The sequence below is a fragment of the Monodelphis domestica genome, chromosome 6, assembly GCF_027887165.1.
Source record: "Monodelphis domestica isolate mMonDom1 chromosome 6, mMonDom1.pri, whole genome shotgun sequence".
NCBI lineage: Eukaryota > Metazoa > Chordata > Mammalia > Didelphimorphia > Didelphidae > Monodelphis > Monodelphis domestica.
This window is the reverse complement of record NC_077232.1, coordinates 8,678,029-8,699,755: the sequence shown is the minus strand read 5'-3', so window position 1 is coordinate 8,699,755 and position 21,727 is coordinate 8,678,029. Positions and strand designations below refer to the sequence as shown.

The window sequence follows — 21,727 nt, the reverse complement described above, 5'->3', positions numbered from 1 at the left end:
TAACGGAGAACTCTCTGCCACATCACCAATGGTCAGTGCATGCATTGCTAACAGAGATACTCATCTCCTCACTGCCGCCCACCCCCTCTCCTTCCTGGTTGTGGGACGTTGCCCTCCTCCACTGATGACCCAAGTTCAAATCTGGCCTCAGCCACTTAGCAGCATTATGACCCTGGACAAGTCACTTCACCCTGTGGCAGTTCCCTCAACATGGCTATCTGCCACCTACGGGCGTGGGCCTAAGCAGTCCCCCGCCGGGAATGCTCTTCCTCTTGGGGTCCCCCAGCTTTTTCAGGCTCCAGGGAGGGTTTCTTCCCACCATGCCTCTCCATCTGCTTTCTGACCCTCTTCTGGGTAGACTGGAAGCCGCTGGCAGACGGCGAGATGCAACCTTGGCAGAGTGGGCAGAGTCGAGGCCCGCACGTTGCAGGGGACGTGAGCTGCAGCGGAATCTGCTTTGCTTGACTGCACAAACGTATTCATGGGCGTCCTGTGCGTGTTTGTACACTCGCTTGTTCCTTTGGTTTTTTCCTTTTCTGATGGAGGAGAGGAAGGAAGAGGGAGAGAAGGTGGATTCTGCTTCATCGGAAACTGAAAATACAATCTGATGACAAACCTGTTGGCAAGGGAGGGGGAAGAGGTGAATTCTCACAGGGCAGAAAACAATCCAAACATTGTTTGTACATGTAGCTGGAATGACGAACGCGTTACAAAATGTGCACATTGGCTGCTCCCTCCATCTGGCAAGGGTTTGGAAGCAACTTCAGGAAGCTTTTATTTGAACCCTCTCCTTCTGCCGGAGAGTCAACGCTGTGTATTGATTCCAAGGCAGAAGAGTGGGAAGGGCGGCCAGGCAACGGAGTTAAATGACTTGCCCAGGGTCACCCAATTAGGCCTGGCTCTCTCCACTCAGCCACCAAGCCGCGCACTAGTTTAATGTTAAAGAGATGTGCCGACACGCTCCTTTCCTCCCTCCTCCAGACTTTGCCCCGTCATCCTCAACATTCTCTTCCCCCTTGAATCAAACATAGCTGAGGCTGCATGTGCCCAAAGTCCCTACCTAACGATCTGGAACGTGACTCGGTTCAGATCTTCCTTCTGTCCAACCCATATCGTGGCACCTCATCTGTGAAATGGGTCCAGGGGGCGGCTAGGTTGTTGGGCAGATGGAGAGCCAGGTTCAAAGAGGAGAGGTCCTGGGTTCCAATCTGGCCTCAGACACTTCCTAGCTGTGACCCCGGCCAAGTTGCTTAACCCCCACTGCCCAGCCCTTACTATTCTGCCTTGCAGCCCGTGCACAGTATTGGTCCTCGGATGGAAGGTCTAAACCTTTACACTGCTTTGGAGCCTGCATCATCCCCTCCGTTTTCTCACGTGAGGAATAGCAGCGAGCCCTTAAAGGTCCGGGAGACAGACGAGGGCCCTGTAATTAGTGAGCCGTCACAAGGCCGTAATTGGTGGCAAATAAGCATTTGCCAGACGCCTGCCGGATGGACATCTCCAGAGCCTCTGGGGATGGGGCTTGAACAGACCCTCGGGGGCCCTTGCTCCTCCCCCTCTCCCTCCCCCCCCAGCTACAAAGAATCACCGCCAAACAGCTTAGGCACCATTTCTCCTTTTTTAATGCAAGAAAAAACATCTTGAGATTTTCCAGGTTCGTTTTGCACATGAGCATAAATAAGACCCTCAGGATAAGAGACACGCACCCCAGCCCCCCCATTTAGCCCTCAGAATCAGGAGGGAAACACTGCCGCCATTTTCTGGAGGCTCGGCAGGGCAGAGAAGTCCCCGAAGCCCGTCCTGGGAAGGGCCCAGTCTGTCCTGTGAGCAGTGCCCTGGGATTCGGCAAGTCACAGCTCCTCCCTCCGGGGGCCTCTGCAGGATGGGAGACCATCCTCGCTGGTCCTGCCCAACACCTCCACGATAATGGGCCAATGGCTTCCAGAGACAGGCCTCCTCTCATCACTCTGAATGAAGCCCTGAGGCTTGTTTCCCAAAGTCCCCCTGCACCCTGGGGCCACCACAGTGCCCACTGCTGATGGGTCTTCTGGGAAACCCCAGGAAGCAAAACCTGTGGCCCCAAGGGGCACGGAGAGGCGCCGTCTTGACTCAGGGTCTGAAATGGAAGAACAGGGACTTGATGACGCCCAGATCAGGGGGCCTCCGCAGCGGCTCTCGTCAAGGCTGCTGCTTGTGGAGAGGAGGCTGGAAGAGAGCTGTTCTCAAAGCGGCTAGAAACTTCTAGACCTGGAAGCTGAATAAAAAAACAAACCAAACCCAAACTAGTTGGTTTTCTTCGGAAGACGTGACCCAGTGGGGCTTCTGGGACTTCCGGGGGGGAGATGGAGGCTGGTGTGATACAGGTGAGGTCTCTAGGGAAGAGGGGAGTCGACAGTGCCTGAGTGGGGACGAGGTGTGGGCGAAGGCACAAGTAAGTACCACGTGAATTCAAGGACAGAGGAGGGGGGCCTCTCCTCATCGCTCCGATGTGCTGCCAGCATCAGCCAGACTTCAGATGCCCGAGGTCTGGCCCCTCCGCACTGGGGTCTGGCCTAGAGGACCCAGACCGATGGCCCCAGGAGGAGGACTGGGGGCTTGTGGCCATGCAGCCGGAAAGGGGGCAGAAGGAAGCTCCTTCCACTGACTCTTTGGGAAGTGTATAGCTAGCCAGCCAGAGGGCAGGAAGCTGGCAGGGTCTCTTGTTGGACTACAGGGGGCGGGGAGGGGGCCACAGACAGGGCAGGGAGGGAGCAAGAAAGAATACTGCCTTCATATATTAAAAATATCCATAGTTCTTGTGCACAAAATTCCAACATTGACAAGTGCTACCCCTGTCTCCCCACCAGGCTTGGAAACGGTTTTCTTTTCTTTTTCTAAAGTGGTGGCTTTCCTTTTCGAGAGCTGCAAAAAGCCATCTGTTAGTTAGGTCTTTATGGAACAGACACGCCAAGGGAGCACTGAGAATGGGACCCCCCCCAAGCTGCTGCTCCACCTGGGAAGCAGAGGGGCAAGAGTGGGGCAGCAGCCCTCCTGGCGAGGGAAGAATCGACTGTCACTCGTGCCTCCGTTTGGAGGGAGGGACCAGGTGTGGGGGCAGGTCAGCGGGGAGCTCGTGCCCTTCCAATTTGACTTTGATCAAGTGGTTGGCCAGGGCGAATTCCTCGTCATCCAACAGCCCATCTTTGTCCACATCGGCCAGTTTCCAGATTTTCCCCAGGACCGTGTTGGGTAGCTTGGATTTCACCATCTCTTTCTTGGCGTTGGCCCCCGTGATCTTGCCGTTGACAGGAGACAGGGTGTAGAAGATCTCGTCGTAGGTGGGCTTGTCCTTGCCCACCACCCACTCCACATCGTCGATGCCCTCTCCGGCCCCCTCTCCGTAGCCGTGGCCGAAGGGCCCGTTCATGGTGCCGTCAAAGGCTCCACCCTTCACCACCTGCGAGGGCATGAGCGACTCCTCTTGGCGCACCATCACCATTAACCGAGCGATGTCTTTGGACAGCATGTCGTCCACGGTGTCCAGGAGCTTGGGCTTCAAGGCCTGGAATTTGCTGAAGTCCTGAGTCTGCAGCAACTCCTGTGGGAAGAGAAGGAGGAGGCGTGGAAGGGCTTCACTATGGCCAGGGGCCCGATTCCAAGCATTTCACAAGCTAACAGGCATTTTCAAGGGAGTGGTCAGCTCTCTACAGACAGCCAGGCTCAGAGATGGGCAGTCTGGGGTTCAACCATAGTCTAAGACACTGCCTAGCTGTGTGACCCTGAGCTTTGCTGTTGGCCACCATCGTGGGCCTAGTCGTGGGCACATCACTGCCTCTCCCTCAGACAGAGCCACGAGAAGGGCCAAATGGTGACGGGGACCCCGGGGAGGCGTCAGATGACTGGGGACCTCTGAGCCCCTCTTCTGAGCTAGGCTGTGTCGGCAGAACTACTTTTGGACAAACATCAAGGGCCCCTTCGTTCACTGCAGAGACAAAACGAGGCAGGGAGCCCAGGGAGGTGCTCTGACGCCTCCCCACGAGCCTGCCTCTTCTCCCTGCCAGCTCCCGACGTCCCTCCACAGCGGGCAAACCTACCTGCATCTTCCGGAGATTCGGGAAGTCCCCGGGAGAGATCTGGTGCTCCCGCTCGATCTTCTGATAGATTTCTCCCAGGTTGTTCACCAGCTCCTTCTTCTTGCTCTCTTTCCCAAACATGTTGGGCATCTCCTTCTTGAGGGAGCTGATGATGTAGGCATGGACCTAAAGCACAGAGAAACAGTCAGCCGTTGGCGGGGGCTGTAGCCTCCTCTCCCAGGGCCAACCAAGCAGCTCTCCCTATTCCCAGGGGCAGCCCCGGGCACTGAGGGGGCTTCCTCTGACCAGAAGCAGGGTCAAGCAAGACCACTTCTTCCCTCAGGCTAAATACATCCCTCACGGCACTTGGGGCAACTTTTAAATGAGTAAAGGAGGGGCAGCTAGGCAGCCATCTACATAGAGAGCCAGGCTTAGAGATGGGCAGTCTGGGGTTCAAACCTAGCTGTGTGACCCTGGGCAAGTCACATAATCATAAGTGTCACCCTTGGAACTGAAACTTAGTCTAAAGGCACTTTTTTGTTTGCTTGTTTTATTTTAAACCCTTCCTTTCCATCCTGTGGATTGGCTCCAAGGCAGAAGAGTAGTAAGGGCTGGGCCATGGGGGTCAAGTGACTTGCCCAGGGTCCCACAGCTGGGAAGTGGCTGAGGCCAGACTGGACCCCAGGACCTCCCATCTCTAGGCCTGGCTCTCCATCCACCAAGCCACCCAGCTGTCACCCACCTCCCAAGTCCTACTGAAGCCAAGGTCCTGCTTCCATTAAGAGCGTCCCCTCTTGCAGTCAATGTTTCAGCCTCTGCTTTTGATCACAGCAGTCCAGGCCCAGTCCATGCTTTGGAATCCATCCACGGGCACAGCCAAGACCCGTCACGGCGCCCAGAGAAGGGGCCGGTGGGGCCTCCCGTGCTCGACTACCAGGATCAACACACCCCGCCTGTGTCCCACCCTGCACCTACCTTGGCCAGCCGGGCACGCTTGATCAGGTCGTTGAGCTTCCTGAGGGCGGCATTCCGGGGCAGCGACTGGATATCCTTGAAGAGGTCCTGCTCCTCGGCCTCAAACAGCTTGCGGTTGTCTGGGATGAGCAGGGGGTGGGACCAGAAGGAGCCGATGTACACCCGCACCACCTCGGGCGTGTTGATGATCTTGCCCAGGGACCACATGAGGGCCCCGTAGACCCGCATCAGCTGCTGCGTCTCGATCTGGTCAGCCTTGTTCAGCACCACGCGGATCTTATCCTCGTGGTTCTTCAGGGCCTTGATCACCTCAGAGAACTCATCCGAGATATCCAGCTTGTGGGCATCAAAGAGAAGGATGATGCGGTCCACTCGCTCGGCAAACCACTCCAGAACGGCCGCGAAGTCATAGCCTGGAGGAGGGAATGGGAAAGCGGGTGAGTCCGGGCTCTGGAGCGCTGTGGCTGGGCTGGAAGGCGGCGGCTGCCCCCAGCGAGCTGGCAGCCAGGACAAGGCAGGAAGGGCCGTGGCTTTGAGAAAGTACTGTGGCGTCCGGAAGGCGGCGGCGACAATGTCCACAGCCTCGGGGGTTCCAGCACTCGCCTGCCACCTGGAGAAGGCCATCGATGAGCAGGAAGTCCCCCCCTGCCCCCAGAGAGCTGCAGCGCCCATCTTTGAGACAGCAAAGAGGCTCCTCCCCTGGGAAAGGGCCGAACACCCTGGCGCAGGAAGGCGCTGGAACAGGACCGTGCTGGGAGAGATGACCGACGAGATACGCCAGATCTCTGCTAATGCCGAGGGAAGTAAACGGGCAGGAAACAATCCATGCAGTGCTGGCAGGGTCGAGAGAAGGAAGAGCCCCCCCAGCAGGGCAGACACGGCACCAATTTCCAGACTTTTCCAACATACTACTCAGGTTGTTCATCTCCCCCTTTCTCTCTCTGTCGTATGGGCTGGTTTCCGGGGAGGAATCCCGGGGATGGAAGAGCGGCACCAGCCAACACTTATGTACTAAAGAGACCCGCGGCTCGGGGGTCCCCGGGCGAGTCCATCACTTCCCTTCCCTCGTCTGTAAAAAGAGGACGGGGCCAGAGCTGGGGCTGGAGGGTCCTCTGGCCCACGAGGCTGCCCAGGCCTTGGGCCTCCAACCGGTCACTGTCCAGCGGCTTCCACCCTGAGGCTTGCTCCAGGACAGCCAGCGCAGGGAGTGAAGTCACGGGCAAACTGGACAGTACGTCCACACGGAAGCTGATCAAAGAAACCCCAAGATGTAGCCGACCTGCAGCACACGCTAAGTTGTTGTTCGTGGGGGATGGGGTCCCACAGAGGCTCACCGTCTCGCACTCGCACCCCTGGCTCCCTTCCTCAAGAGGCAGACCTCCAGGGCTTCTCACCAAGCCAATGTGCCTCGTTTGGCTTCAAGCCCACCACTTCCCCCAGTAACACATCGGCCTCCTCCTCCTTTGGGGATGAACAGAAAGAACTTGAAAAGAATTCTGAACTTGAACTCAGGACCTACTCTGCCAACGACATCCTAGGTGCCTCCGGACCAAGAGCCTGCCTCCAGCCCCCAAAGGAGACCCAGGGTGGGTGTGAGTCTCGCATTATCTAGCTTGGCCGTCAAACTCCTCCCAGATGCCACCAGGGGCCCCGAGCCTTCTAGGGACCAAAGAACAAGGAGCAGCTCACTGACTCTGCCCAACGTACAGATTCTCTCATACGAGAAGATAAACAAGCAGTCACCAGAGAAACAGGTGGGGACCCTGGAAGCGCTTCCCGAGCCTGCTGAATTGTTCCTCTCCAAATGTGTCCGCCCTTCCCATAACAAGCCATCTGGTGCTTTGGCATCCTGGCACGCTTCTCTTTTAAAAAACGACCATCGAGCAAGCAAGGGGGGAGACCCAAAGCTGAATGGACGGACCACTGTAGATGCTTAAAAGGAAGAGGGAGCTTGTTCCTGCCCTCCACTCCAGCCTTCCTGCTGCCTCCCGGAGGCACAAAGACAGCTTGTTCCTCAAGATCCTGCCCAAACCGGAAAGGCCCCCCCAGGGAGCCTGATGTCAGCACCTGCCAGCCTCGGGCAAAGCCAGGCCAAAGGCAGGACCAAGCTCGCCCTTGACTGGTTGCAGGGAGACCCTCCCTCAGCCCAAAAGCCTCGTCAAGTCCACTCACTGGGAAGGCAGACTGCGGGCTAGCGGGGGGCCGAGACCCCCCAAGAGAAGGTCTGGACAAAGCACGGCCCCTTCTTGGCTCCATCCGCCAAGGGCTTCCAGGAAATGAGCGCCTACTTGGGCCGCATCTCCTCCCGGCCTGTCCTCCTTGGTCCGGGTTTCCATTTCTCCTGTCACTAGGGACGAGCATCCCAACATTCCATCCCAGACCTCAGAAGCAGCGCACGGGGAGCACCGAGACTGAGAGGCAGAGCTATGAGCCGGGGGAACGCCAAGGGGCGGGTGAAGGTTCAGAGCGGGCACAGCTGCGGGCACACTGCGCCTGTTCAGAGAAAGCCCGAGGTGCCGCGGCGGGACGACAGGCCCGGCCCTGTCCTACGGCGGCGTCTCTGCCGGGCCAGAGGGCTCCAAGCGAGCCGTGGCACGAGACAGCCTGAGGAGCGGCTCCTCCACCTGCTCCCAATGACCCGTCGTCTCGTCCTTCGAGACCCAGAGCGGCAGCCCGTCCCTGCTGTTTAGGCTTTCTGGCCTGAGCACAGGGACGACGTCCTTCCTCACCCTGGCAGCCCACCTGGCCTGCAGGAAGGCTGGTGAGCCCTGGGAGAGCCGAGGGCCTTCCACAGGCCGGCCCAGCCGCGACAGCCACGGAGAGGAGGGAGCTCTCCTCCAGGGGCCGAGGGGAAGCGCGGGCCGGGCCTCCGCTTAGCCACGGGGTTCAGCTCCGGTCCGGAGGAGGAGCCCGAATGGCACGTCCGGCCTCAGAAAAGGCCCCTCCAGCCTGGGCCGCAATACAAAGCGAGCACCCTGGCCAGGCTAGAGGCAGACCAAGAGCCGGCCGTCTCACCAGGCCTGCCCGCGGCCCCTGAACCTTCCGACGGAGTCCCTCAAGGGCCAAAGAATCCTCCGGAAACTAGAGAAGGTAACAAGCTGCTGCGATCCCGGGAGGGAGCGGGCACCAAACAGGCCCCGAGAGCCTGGAGCGGGGCCGGAGGTCACCTTTGCCTCAGACCTGCAGGCTCCTCACTCAGCCCGGGCGTTGGGAAAGCCACCGAGCCAGGCCAGTTACCGAGAGCAAAGGGCTCCTGGAGGGCACCCGAGCAGCTTCGGCCTCCGAGCTTGAGCCCACAGCAGACTGGACAGCCCCAAACCCTGCCTCCCTTGTGCCCCCCAGGTGGGGGAGGCGGTAAAAGCCACCAGGCCTTCCGGGCCTCCCATGGTGGTGACAACAGGCTTGTCCTGGTCAGGCTGGGAGCGTTCTCCTTCCTGCCCGGGAGGCAGGGGAGCTCTGGGGGTCGGGGCAGCCCGAGGCTGGACGCCCCAACATTTCAGCGTGGCAGGGACACCACGCCCACCCCTCTCCAAGGGGAGACTAAACCAAGTCTGGGCAGGAGGGCGCCGGCTCTGGGGGTCAGAGAAGCAGCCTGAAGGAAAGACGGGCAAAGGCTCAGGAATGAGGTGGTCAGTATGGCTGGCCTTAGAAGTACCTCAGAAGGAGGCTGCAGAGATGGGCAGCGCCAGGTGCAGGGAGCCCCGAGATGCACCTCAGAACCTCCCATCTTTTCCTCCATTAAGCAGCTCCCCACAACAAAGTACCTGGCGAGTGCAGAAGAGGCCAAGCGTGCCGCCTCCACTCTTGGAGGGGGCCCCAGAAGGACGAGAGCAGGGCCCGGTGCTGGCACGGGGCCCTGCGGGTCAGGCTCGGGAGCAGAAGCCGGTCGGTGCCGGCCCCACAACCAAGCCTCAATAGGAAGTTGTGGTTTGCTCGGTTGGACTGAAAATGTTTCTCTTAACAGCCATTTGGTGAGGCCGCGGCCACCGCCGGCTCGCCTTCCCTTAGGCTGTGGGGAAGAGATGTGGGTGACGTCGGATCCTCCCCCCAAGGGCCGAGGGCCGAAGCGGAACGAGGACTCCTGTTTGAGAGGAAGAGCCACTAAGCCAGCGGCTACGTTTGGCCAACAAGTACCTGGCTTGGGGAGCACAAGAGGGCGGAGGGCGGAGGGCGAAGGGCGAAGGGCGAAGGGCGAAGGGCCGGCCCGGGAGGCGGAAGGAGAAGAGGAGGTTTCTGAAGCTCTGGGAGGGGCCCAGGCCCTGCTCTTATCTCGTCTCCTGGCAGGAGCCTTCCAGAATCCTCCTCTCACTTGCCGCCTCGGTGCCTGGCCCCGGGGCCCACAGGGAGGGCCCGCCTTTGCCTCCCCCTCTTCCCCAGCAAATGGGGAAAACCTGCTTTACCCATTCCCGCCACGGCCAGGACGTGGAACAATAGGTGGTTTCCTGCCATTCAAGGCAAGCGGGCCCGGGCATTTCTTGTGCAGCGTGTGCACCTCTAGGAACATACGTGTTCAGCTCATGTCCGAGGCCGAGGAGCACTCGTGTGTCCTGACCTCAGGGGCACCCACCCTCCTTGCTGGGGAGCCTGGCTGGGGCCCCGGCCCTAAGGGGGAGGCGGCCTCTTGTCCAAGAGAAGGGGATTGCCAGGAGAATGCAAACGAGGAGGAATCTGGAAAGGACAGGACCAAGCAAAGGGACAGGGGAAGGCGCTCGGGGGCAGAAGGGAAAAGAATGTCCTGGAGAGGAGCTCAAGAGGAGGGTTTGGGGGGCAGCTGGGTGGCTCAGAGGATGGAGCCAGGCCTAAAGATGGGAGGTCCTGAGTTCAAATCTGACCTCAGACACTTCCTAGCTGTGTGATCCTCCACTGCCTAGCCCTCTCTTATGTCTGCATTGATTCTAAGATGGAAGGTAAGAGTGTGTTTCCTCAAGGAATCGGCACTCCCAAATAGACAGGAATTAAGCAGCAACAGGACCCATTGGAGGCCCTGGAGACACTGGGGAAAACCTGGGGGAGGAAGGGGGTCCAGCACTGGTTCCAAAGGTCTAAAGAAAAGGCGGTGGGGAAGCTTTTAAGAGGCAAATATGCCAGTCCCGGAATCCCCGAATGTGTCGGATGCTCCAAGGGCCCGAATAGTTAGGCTTTAATCTCAGGGCTGGGAAGGACGAGATGAGATGAAGGAAGATGTAAAGTACTCGAGGACAGTTAACATTCTGGACCAATGCCAGGGGATGGGGGGGGGGGTGGAAGAAGGGGCAACGATTGCTCTATTTTAAAGAAGGGAACTGAGATCGGGGGCCTGCCCTGCTCCCTTCCCTCAGGCTAACCCTGCTTTGCCGGGCCCCGAGTCTAAACTTGGCGTCCACACTATCTGGCTTCCCTTGATCTTGTGAGGTTAGAGAACAACAGAATAAGGGGGTCCCGGGCTCCCTGGATCACTGGCTTAGCCCCAACCCTAGGCTCCTTCCTTTGGACACGGGTGGTGCTAAATCCATTTCACAGATGGGAAAACATGCGGCTCTCCTTGCCAGGATCCCATGAATCATCTTGTCCGATCCCTTTACCTCAGAGGCAGAAAACTGGACGGAGGGGGAGGGTTGGCCACCCAGCTGGTCACGGCAGGGCAGAAAGGACTTGGGGCTGGGGCCAAGGCTGGAGAGAAGCCTCCTCTGCGGTCACCCTGCCCACAAAGAGAAGCCCCCAGGCTTCCCCGGACCCTGCCCAGAGCTCCTCGCCAGCCAGCCACGTGGGCCGGGGAGTCACCAGCCACACGCTTTCAAAATGGCCAATAGCACGGACGAAACTTGCAAGGAGAAGCCGGAGCGTCCAGGAGCCCCAACATTCTGGGGCACCTTCCAAAGGAGGGAGGCTTTGTTTGCATTGCATCCTGGCTGCTTGGGCCTGGGGCGGCCTCCACCTTATCGGACAGAGCAGAACTTCCTGCTCACATCACTGGCTACAAGGAGGGCAGCAGATGGGGGGGGAGTGGGCTGATTAGCAGAGCCACCCTCCACGCCCCCCCAGGTAGCCGAGCTCTGTGGGCCAGACCGGAGATGTTGTTCTCAGGACCGGGGCCGCACCATGGAGCCACCGGACGCCACGTTCTCCCTGGACCAGATCTCCAGGAGGGAAACACCTGCCTTCCCCTCAGAGCTGTCTGACCAAGTGGAAACACTCCCAGGCGGGGGAGGCGGGAGCCGGGGCTGGGCCCGCCCACGTGGGCCGGCGCATCTTGTTCTGCTTTCCTGTTTGGTCCCCAGTGGAAGGGGCCTGGGAGCCTGCGCTCAGGGTGCCTGCTCGGGTGGGTGTGTTTTGTGTGGCGCTACTAGAGGGCGGCGCTCGCTCCTTCTGGCTTCTTTGCCGATTCTGTCACCCTCTGAGGAAGCCCAACGTGTTGGAGGCAAACAGGGAGCCTTTGCCCCCTCTCTGTGCCTGTTAAGGTCAAGTAAGAGCAGGGAAAGGCAGCTGCTCCTGCTTTCTTCGCTGGGAAAGTGCCTGGTGTTTTCTGTTCCCGGGCCTGTGCGCTGCAGGGTTTCTTCCGAAGCGTCGCCATCCCTCCGCCATTTATCAATCGTCCCGGCTCGGCTGTCTTTAACGTCATGTCATCACAGTAAAAGCCTCCTCAGAGGAGCTGGCCCTCCCCTCCAGACTAGCAGCGTCGTCTGACTGGCGGAGCACCACCATCAGCTGCTCCACAGCTAAGCGCGTGAGCCCAGTTTCCTATCTTGTTTGCACAAACACGGAAAGGCCCAAAGAAAAACTGAAAAGGCATCTCTCCGCCGGCAGGCGGGGGAGGACGTGGGAACATGGAAGCAGCCGCCCCGCTTTGTTTTGCTGGACTTTCTGGTTTGGATTTTGTGTTAAAGCGATGGCCATGTGGGCAAGAAGGAAACATTAAAAACAAAGCTCAAAGCAAGTCTTCACACTTGTTTAAAGGACTCGAGGACTCTCTCAGTCCAGCCGGAGGCCGAAGGAAAGGCTCCCACACCTCCCTCCCCTCCGCGGTTTCCAGGGCTGGAGTCAGCATTCTAAGAGCTGGAGGAGGGCAGGGGAGGAATGATCAGCGGCCTGCGGGAGGGCAGGATTTTCCCATTAAGGAACATGGGAAAATGCACTTCTGCCCCCTGGCGCCCTGTATCTCCCACCAAGGGGCTTAAGGAGGAGGCCCAACCTCCACTTCTACTCGGCACATTCTTGGCCCACAGAGCACGTAGGCATTTCTACTTGAAAGAGCAAATGGCTCCTAGGAGCATTCCTGAGGCCCCAGGCTGGGAAGGGATTGCCCTCCCGGGGCTGTACCAAGGGGCACGGGCAGGGGGGAGCCACGGGGCAGACACCCTGGGCTGGGGGGCGGCTGGCTGGCAAAGTCCTGCTTTCAGCGTGCGGGCACCTGTCAGGATCTATAAATGGCCCAAACAGCAGGCTGCGCACACAGTGCTGCCGTGCCAGCTCTCCACCACCCCAAGCTGGAAAAGGGCTGTTGGCACGTTCCTCCTCACAGAACGTCAGCGCCTGCAAGGAGCCGCAAACAAACTACGGGAGCTCTTAGGCCCACGGCTGGAAATAAAGTGACCGTCCGTTCTCCGGAGGCTTCCTGGGAGGCTGCCGAGTGCCCGACGGCCCCCACAGCCGCTGGGCAGATGGGGCAGGGTGCCTACGACGCTTGGAATCCGCCTCGCTTCCAGTCCCCTTAGTTATTTCCTACACAATCGCTTCCCTCAGTCTCCTCTATGAAAAGGGGGGCTGGATGCCACCTAAGGACTCCTCCAGCCTCGAATCCCATGAAAAGAGAGGCATGTAGGAGAAGGGCAGACTGTGACAAACAGCCTTGCAGAGATCACGGCTCTGAAAGCCGTGGGCCTAATGAAGGAGATCATAACGATAATTAGCCTTTGGGCCACCTCTGTCACACCACATGAGCTCCGTCTGGCCCTGTAAAGGCCAGGCCTCCAGCGTCACGGCGGCCTCAAGAAAGAAGGGCTGAGAAGGATCCATGCATTTGGGGGCCTGGCGTACTGCCTACAACCACCAGCAAGGCTCCCTGGGAGCTTAAAGCGAGTTTACAACTCTAGAGAGAGCCACCATCGTTGGACTTTGATGCCCTCCTTTATATCTGCAGACACGTAAGCCTGGATAGGCAGACTTGGACAGGCAAGCCTGGAAAACCAGCATCGAACGGATGGTTCTCTCTGGGAGGCTGGGATTATGGAAGCTAGAGCCTACCTGCCAGAAGGGGCACCCTCCTCGTCCATCAGGGTGCTCTCGTGGGCACGGCTACCATCCTTTTATTCGGGAAGCAGAGTGCCCAGCTTGGGGCAGGCCCAGGTCAAGCCCCCATAGCTTGGCCAGATGAATTCATAAAAGCATCTGAGACCAAGGGACTTGGGTCCTCCTTCCAAGGCTGAGGAAACCCCTGATCTTCTTCAAGAACCCACGTTTGAAGCTAACAGGGAGAACGCTGGATTTAAAATTTCGTGACCTGAGTTCGGGTCCTGGTCTTGTCACTTACTCCACCCCCTTTCCCTCAAAAGGGAAGAAAAAATACGTAAGATTTTTTCAAATCTCAGATCCTTTCCCTTTCTGCCTGGATAAAGGGATAGAGGTCAGAGTAGAGAGCAAAGGCCACTAGGCCAAGGAGGGAGATGACCTGGCTTTGGCTCCCAGGTGACCCAACAAGTCACTGAACCTGGGCTCAGGGTGCCCATTCTGCAGATAAGGACAATGCTATGTGTAGACCAAATGACAATGTCTAACCTGTGCTTTGCAAAGCCTTAAACCCTAAATCTAAACCAAAGATATCATCTTTCATCCAAGGAGTCATGCCACATGAGCTAAAGACGAGCAGGAAATATGGAACAATCGGCTACCCCAGCAAGAAAGAGCACTGACACACAGTTCTGCCGACATCTCTACCTGGTTTCTGGAGAGATTCATCAAACAAACACACTAATTATCAATAGTAAAATAGGGATGGAAATGAATTCCCGGGTGCTCCTGGGCTGTACCCAGATTCCCTGCTCTTCACAAGTCCAATTCAGCCTGGACCAGAGCCAGGGCACCATTTGTGGCCTCTCCCCACCGCTGGCTAAGGTACCAAGAGACCCAACTTATGGAGGTGCCACAGAATCTAAGCGGTGGTCACTAGCTTCCTCATCCTCACTCAGCCAAATATCCCGAGGCCGGAACGGCCTTCGCGGGACCTTCCCTTTGCCCAGAGAGGCACTCAAGCCCCGGTTCCTCCAAGTGGCTTCCTTTGGCCACATAACAGACAACTCAGATGGTGGATCAGTCAGAAAAGGCCCCGGGCCCCGAGGGGTGCCAGCCCACCTGTGGGTCTCATCCCCAGGCCCCGCCTCTGGCCCTCTGGGTCCGCCACTCCTCACCTCGGCTGATCCGCTGCTTTTCTCCGGAGAGGATTCCTGGGGTGTCAATGATGCTTATGCTCTCCAGGACTGGGTTCGGTAGCTGGGCGCACATGAACCTAGGGAGGACAGAAGCAGGGAAGGAGTTCACCAAGGACCCAGGCTCTGCTCCCTGCACACCCCCAGACCGGGCCCGGCTCCCACTTCCTCCGCCACAAGGAAGGTTGCGCCTCCACAAAGGCAGGAATTCAGGAATGGAAGCAAGCAGCCCCCAAGAGCTGCCAGGGAAGCACTTCTCAGCTGCTGAGCCAGCTCTTGGCCAAACACACAGCCCGGCGTGCTCGCTTCTGGAGTTCAACCTTCCATTTGCTGACTTGGTAGAGCTCGACCGGCTGATAAGGCACCGCTCAGCTCTGAAAGGCCGCCCTGGACCTTGGAGTTCCCCATCAGCCAGGCCTCAACTTTCCCCCTCTGCCACGGGCCTCCCTGCCAACCTTTCCCGCCTCCCCAGGGCTGGGCCGGTCCCTGCCCTTCCCGGGGCTGCCTAGGCAAAGGGATTTCAACACGCTCCGAGGGTCACGAGGCGAGCGCTGAGCTGCCCCTTGGCCTGGAGGCTCAGGGCCAGGCTTGTCACCTAGTCCAGGCCCCCGGAGCCGCCCTGACAAGCGGCGAGGCCTCGCTGGGCAGCCCCTTTAGCTCTGGAGGGTGGGCAAGGACGCCCGCCCCAACGAGCTGGCACGAAGGACCCGGAGACCAATGCCCACAGGCCAGGCTGCACCAGGGGAGAAGAACATGGTGGAGACCTTGTTCCTCCTCGATTCCCTGCTCCAAAGGGCTCACTTGAGGAACTCAGAAATGAGTTCCCCGAAAGAGTTGGTGACGTTCGACAGGAAACAGGGAGGCCTGGAGCCTCTGGCTCAATCGGCCCCCCCATCTCTTGGGGCCCAGTGGGCGTCAGCCGGTTACACAATCAGAATCGTGAAGCTGCCTGAGCGCCTCATCTGCTCTCGGGAGTGGTCTCCACCTCGGACCTCGGACTCTCCTTCAGGGACAGAGAGGCCCCTCCAGCGCCCTCCTGCTAGGGAAGGCAGACTCACAGGACAGCCCAGGCTCAGGGATCAATTCTAACCTAGCCGTGCCCTAGGGCAGTCGCCAGCTAAGTCTGGGGCCCACTTACCGGGCAGGCACAAAAAGCAGGCCGGAGTGACGGCCTGACTTCAAAGAAACCTGCTGAGAAAGCCCGGGGCGGGCCAGGTTCCGGCCCACCTCTAAGGGTTAGGCTGAAGGGCTCCCTGAAATCCCCCCAGGGAGGGAGGCACCTGACACTCAAGAGGGGAGCAAACTGCCCAAGGTACAAGCCCCAAAGCGGCCCCACGGCAAACTTGCCCTCACAGAAGAAGGCAGAGAAGGCTGAAGAATGAATGAATGAAGGGTGAGCTGCCCAGGGCCACTCAGCCAGCCTTGTAGATCACATCCAGGCCTTGGCTTCTGGGCCCGCCGCGAGGAATCCTATCATTCCTTGGGATCACTCTAATGACGGTCCCCCGAGTTTTCCACCTAAGGGCCCCAGGCACTGGCAGCCTAACCACCACCTGTGAGGATTAGCCCATGGGGAGAGGCTCGGTCCTCCCTAGCCCACAGGCCTTGAGGACAGCCGGGCTGTAATTTGGAGATGACCAATTTCTGGTAAAGGAATGTGACCACACTGGGCAGGGACAGAGGTCAAAAGTCATCTTTCGACTGACTCAGCCTGGAGTAATCCTCCCCAGCCAGGACGGAGCTAGTTGTCAGGTTTTGCAAAATGGGGCCAGATAGGAGTCAAGTGTGGAATGTTTGCTCAAAAAGCTCAGACAATCAATCTTTCAGCTAACGAGACTCTCGGGGGGGGGGGGGGGGGGGGGGGAGGTATCAGGTATTAGCTAAAAGGTGGGCAACTCCTTTCCCTTTAATCTCTACCTGAAACAGTCACTGAGCTGAGATGTTAGCAGAAAAAAAATCACAGTATATGGCCAAAGTAGTTATTAATGGTCTCCACCTTTTTTAAATGACACATTTGAAAAATATGCTATCAAAGGAGGTCAAGAGGGAAAAATGAATGAAATATGAACAAGCCAACCCTGGCAGAGGGAAAGGATTCCATTTAGGCCTGAACTGTGGCCGCACAACATTTGGCTCAGGAGGTGGGGCTGTCTGAGGAAGGCCTTTAGAGTTCATAATCTGAAAACTGGGGTGGGGGGTATGCCTAGGAACGGCCTGTCCCAAGGAATCCAAGCCCCCCAGAGTGAATTCTAAGTGCTCACCCAAGAGGAGAGGAGCCACAACTCGCAACCCATTCCTAGGACAATGGAGTCAAGGGAGACACCGAGGTCTCAGAAACAAAGGAAGGCAAGCCTGGGGTGGGGGTGAGCAGGGTCAGAAGACTGGGGAGGACAGCCTCTTAAGACCTTTGGCTCCCAGAGGCCAGAAGGCTGTCCACCAAGGAGGAGAACTCCTAATGGCTGTGGAGAGGGACCAGACCATAGGGGCAAAGATCCGGGTGGTCCCCCATCACCCCCCATTGTTCTAGGCCCTACACAGTCCGCCTGGGGAAGGAAAAAGAAGTGCCTAGACTGGCTTGGTCTAGGTGCACTGCCCTGCCCCACCAGCCCACAATCCATCCCATTCCAGCCTCCCTCCCCACCAAATCAGGCAAGTCTCCTTAAAAGGTCAGAAAGGGCCAACTGCCCCTTACAAACTGGGCACAGAAGTCACATCCTTGGCTATGCTTGTGCTAAGCCAGGCCTAGAAGGGGCAGAAGCAGGAAGGGAGGGGAGCTGGGGCCCTTTAGGAGGGGGCAAGGAGGCCTGCCCCGGAGAAATGTGAACAGCTGGAAGGGTACAGGGGCCTTCCCCTGCTGAGGAAGGCCTGGAAGCCAAAAAAGAAATCTTAACACATTCTTAGGACTGGGCTGGGCTCGACTGGGGCACAAGGGTTTCGGACATTTAGGAGACAGTCCTTGAAGACCCACATTCAATCTGGCCCTGACATCTGGTGGCTGTATGACCCTGGCAATGTCATCTGTCTGCCTCAGTTTCCTCATCTATAAAGGGGGGATAATAACAGCACCTACCCCCACCCAGAGTGTTATAAGGATCAAACAAGATAATACGGATATGTAGAAAGCAGATTAGCTCTACAAATGCAAGCTATGATGATTGATAACAGCCCCTCACAAGGGGGGGGGGGGTCCCAGACGGTCAGAAAGGGGAAGCCAGAGAAATTAAAAGAGGGGAGGGGTTTGAAGACTCAGGAAAGAATTGGGGCATTCAGGGCCCCTTCTTGTTCTAACCCCGGCTGGAGGGATGAGGGAGGAGACATTCTGAGGTCGGTGGTCAGGGAGAAGGGAAGGAATCTTTGAAGGAGAATGATGGGGGTCCCTCTGGGTGCTCTCACCAGCTGCAAAGAGTTGGCCTCAGTGGAAGGGAGCTCTAAGATTGGTTGAAGATGGGGGTTGTGGGTAGGACTTCCCCATGCCTTCACCTAATATGGCATTCAGGGCCCACGGGACTGGAGGGGTCCCCAAATTCCTACCTCCGGGGATGATCTCACTAAGTGGGAGACGTCTTCGCTAAAGTCAAATGATCTGAGGGCAGCGGGGTCCCCAAAAGTTGGGGAACACAGACTGAGTGGGAAGAGGGGCTCAGGGTGTGGGTTGGGAGCGCCCCAGAGGGTGGGGTGTCGGAGGGGCCAGGTCTCACCAGCTGAAGGTGAGGACAGACATGTCAGGAGGCATAAGATGAGGCTCCCAAGTATTGTGCTTACTGGGGAGGGTCTCCGGTGTCGGGAGACAGTTATGGAATGTGTTGGAAGAGGGTGGATGGCCAAAAGAGGGGGAAGGGGCTGGGTCAGGGGAGCGGTCCTGAATGAAAGGGGGGGAGGCCTCCTGGTGAGTAAGAGTGAGGGGTGTTCCCAGAGGGAGATTCCGAGTGGGAAAAGGAGGAAAGTGAGTAATAGCCTGGGAGTGAGAGGGGGAAGGCGTGGGGGGCAGGGTGCTCTCCCTAAGGAGGACTCGTCCTAAGCAAAAGTTCCCTTAGTACAGGGTGATCCAAGAGGGGAACACACGAGGGTGGCCCTCGCTGGGGTGGGGTGGGAGAAGCCTAGGGTGAGGGCACGCTGCAGGGGTAGAGCAAGCCCTTCACCCGCACTCCCCGGGGGTGTCTTAGACCACAGTGGGACAGCTCCCTCCCTCTCGGGGGTGGGGTCCCCCGGCCCCGCTCGCCGGCTCACCGGTTAAGGAAGGCATTGCCGAAGGCGTTGAGCTTGCGGAAGGGCCGGCGCGGGTCCACAACGAGAGCGTTGCCCGGCACCACGCCCTCCGCTGAGCCGTGCATGACGGCGATGAAGGAGTCGGTGGTGGGCTCCGGCCCGATGCGCATGCCGGGGAAGTCCTGCTCGATGAGGTGCCGGATGAAGGTAGTCTTGCCCGTGCTGTACTGGCCCACGAGCAGCACCATAGGCTTGTTGTCGAAGTCGGCATCCTCGAGCGCGGGGGAGTGGAAGTCGTGGAAGCGGTAGTACTCCTCGAGCGGCAGCAGCTTCTGCGCGTACAGCTGCCGCAGCCCCTCGGCCACCGTCTGAAAGAGCTCGGGCTCCTTCTTGCGCCGCGCATCCTTGCTCACCCAGCTGAACATGGTGGCGAGGCCAGCGGCCGACGCTGCGCGGGAAACGGGGCCACGCGTCAGGCGGGAGCTGCGGTCCCTGGGCAGCTGCGGCCCCTACCGCGCCCCCACCGCAGCGCGCAGGCGCACACACAAAAACCAAGCCCGTCCCAGGGCGCCCCTACCACCGAATGAGAACGCGCCCCCCTGGTCGTGCCTTTTATAGGCGGCCTAGGTGGGGGGGCGGGACCAAGGCCTCACCCGCCCGCCACGTCCTCCCCTGCCTCCCATTGGCCCGGGCCAAGTCTCGCGACGTTGTCTTTTCCTGGCCCGAGCTGGCGAAGGTACCGAGGCAACTGGGTCGAGTTTCTTCCCCACCCCCATCGCCTCTCCCGGGGCCCAAGCGGTCCGGGTTAGGAGGTGGGAGTTGAGAGGCGCGCGAGGAAGCTCCAGGCCAGAGCGAGGCTCGGGGACGGGGCTTGTGGTTTCCACGCCCCCTCGGCTCCTCCTCCCAGCTCTCCTCTCCCTGCTGCTCTCGGGCCTTATGGGCACTACGGTAGGACCCCTGAAGATACCCTTCAGGTGCCACCCCGCCCGACACCCTCCCTGTGCAGTTTGGGAACCCGAGGCTGGGGAAGGGAAATGAGAATCAAAGTCCGCATCTGGGCGAAGCTAGAGGCCGAGGCCAACCTCCTCACTTCACAGTTGGGAAACTGAGGCTGGGGAGGGCAGTGGCCTGCAGACGGCCATTCTGACATGTTTCCTCTCATTTATCCTCATAGCAACCAAGCATTCTATTCAGCCCTATTTTACAGAGAAGACTGACGGCCAGAAAGGGAAGGAACTTGCCTGAGGTTCCCCAAGGACTAAGTGCCTGGCTGGAACTTGAACCCCAAACCTCAGACCCCAAGCTCACCGATTTTCACCCCCAACCCCCACTCTGCTCCCTCTTTTCACAGATGCAGAGTCTAAAGCCCAGACATAGGCCCAATCTTCATCTCCCTTCTCTTCTCACCTCCATGCCCCCCTGCCCTTGTAAAGCTACTTCCTCCCTGGTGGCTGTGCCAAAGTCACTTCCCTCTGGGCCTGATTGCCCATCTCTAACATGGGAAGTACTACCCAGCAATAAAGGCAACCAGGGAGCTGAGTAATCTTGAAGCCAGGAAGACCTGCCTTCAGATGCTCCCCAGACAAGTCACTTAACTTAGGGGGGTGCTGCCTCTCCTAGGAGATCTGGGCTGCTTCTCACCAGAGGAAAGGTTGGACTCTGATTTCAAAGTCTCTTGTGCTCTAAAGCTGATGATCCTTTTGAAGGAAGCCTCAATTCGGGCAAAAGCCCCCAAGATGCCCCAGGGGCTCCTTCTGGACTCTCCCTCTTATCTGTTGCTCCTTGCTGAGTGACCTCCCACCCTCCCATCTTTACCTTCTAATCTCTCTTAGCCCAACATCTTCACAAAAGAAAAGGGACCAGGGGGCAACTGGGGGGGCTCAGTGGATAACAGAGACAGGCCTGGAGATGGGAGGTCCTGGGTTCAAATCTGGATTCAGACACTTCCTTGCTGGGTGACCCTGGGCAAGTCCCTTAATCCCCATTGCCCAGCCCTTACCACTCTTCTGCCTTGGGACCCATACCTAGTAGTGATTCTAAGATAGAAGGGTTAAAAAAAAACAAACAAGGGACATCAAAGTCAAGGATAGAAGTGAAGTATACAGCAGGTACTTCATGCCTGTTTGTTGAGTCGAACTGTGATAAGTGAAAAGGAAGGACAGAAAAGCAGAGACCCTGGCTGAGATGGAGAGGTGACTTTTTGAATCTTCTGGGACTGAGGCATTTGGGGGAGGAAACAAAAGCAGGGGGGCAGGAGAAGCACAGACCCAACAGATGGCACACAGAAGGAGCTTCAGAAGTGTTTGCTGAGTGAATGAAAGAACAAATGAATGAAGACGGTGCTTGTGTGTAAGAGGGATCTTAGCTTTGGAAATTCCCCTCTGCAATGAAGGGGGAGGTAGGGGAAAGAGGTCTGGGGAAATAATCAAATTTCATGGGCAGTCCAGAAGATGAGGAAACTTCAACCACTTCTGCATTCTGCCCTGCTCCCGTGGGTCTCGGACATGGTGACTTCCTTACCCGTTCCTGGTTCTTCCATTGTTCTGGTAGTCCCACCAGCATCCCCAGAAAAGCATAGCCCCACATCCGCTGCCTCTGGGGTGGGCAGCAAGGGGCAGTTGGGGCCAGGGGAGAAGCCCTAGGTATGACCTCAGAGCCCTGGGAACAGGATTGTTAGGTCAACAGAGGGGATGCTAGGCGATGGCTTCCTCTGGGGAAACAGAAGGAAGGGAAGGTTGCCCAATGGGGAAGAACATGAAGCCCACCCCCGGGCCTGTTTCTGGACTAGATTGTTGGAGTGGGAGGATACACAGACAGGATTCCAAGCTCAGGGAAGAGAGAGGATCTTGGGAGAGAAGACTGGCCAGAATACACCAATTCTTAGGGAGAAAATAGGATCAGAGAAAAACTATCCCAAGGGAACATGATGAATGGCATGGGAGGATGCATGTCCCAGGACACGAGCCTGCTACTAGGATTTGCTTCTTTCTTCTTCTTTACCAAAATCACCGCAAGCCTGAGTTACCAAAGAGACTCCCTAATGCCCACCAACTAAAGAGAACCTCCATAATGCCCATCCACCAAAAAAGAATCCCT

At 58.0% G+C, this 21,727-nt stretch overlaps 1 protein-coding gene across 1 annotated transcript; it reads right to left on the bottom strand.

The window, feature by feature from the left end:
• Nucleotides 1-1,599: 1,599 nt before the first annotated feature.
• Nucleotides 1,600-21,306, bottom strand: EHD1 (EH domain containing 1). The gene is made up of 6 exons (XM_056801393.1): nucleotides 21,152-21,306; nucleotides 18,653-19,079; nucleotides 14,408-14,505; nucleotides 5,028-5,440; nucleotides 4,074-4,238; nucleotides 1,600-3,577 (listed from the first exon to the last, which is right to left on the bottom strand). Exons 1-6 carry the CDS (start codon nucleotides 21,168-21,170, stop codon nucleotides 3,053-3,055), a joined length of 1,647 nt encoding a protein of 548 aa, XP_056657371.1. The 5' UTR covers nucleotides 21,171-21,306; the 3' UTR covers nucleotides 1,600-3,052.
• Between the last annotated feature and the right edge of the window lie 421 nt (nucleotides 21,307-21,727).

Excerpts from the sequence above, each read along its gene's own strand:
- EHD1 (XM_056801393.1), bottom strand. Across the intron at positions 4,239-5,027 it reads AGCGTGCCCGGCTGGCCAAG|GTCCATGCCTACATCATCAG; the intron begins GTAGGTGCAGGG and ends TCTGTGCTTTAG. Across the intron at positions 3,578-4,073 it reads CGAATCTCCGGAAGATGCAG|GAGTTGCTGCAGACTCAGGA; the intron begins GTAGGTTTGCCC and ends CTCTTCCCACAG.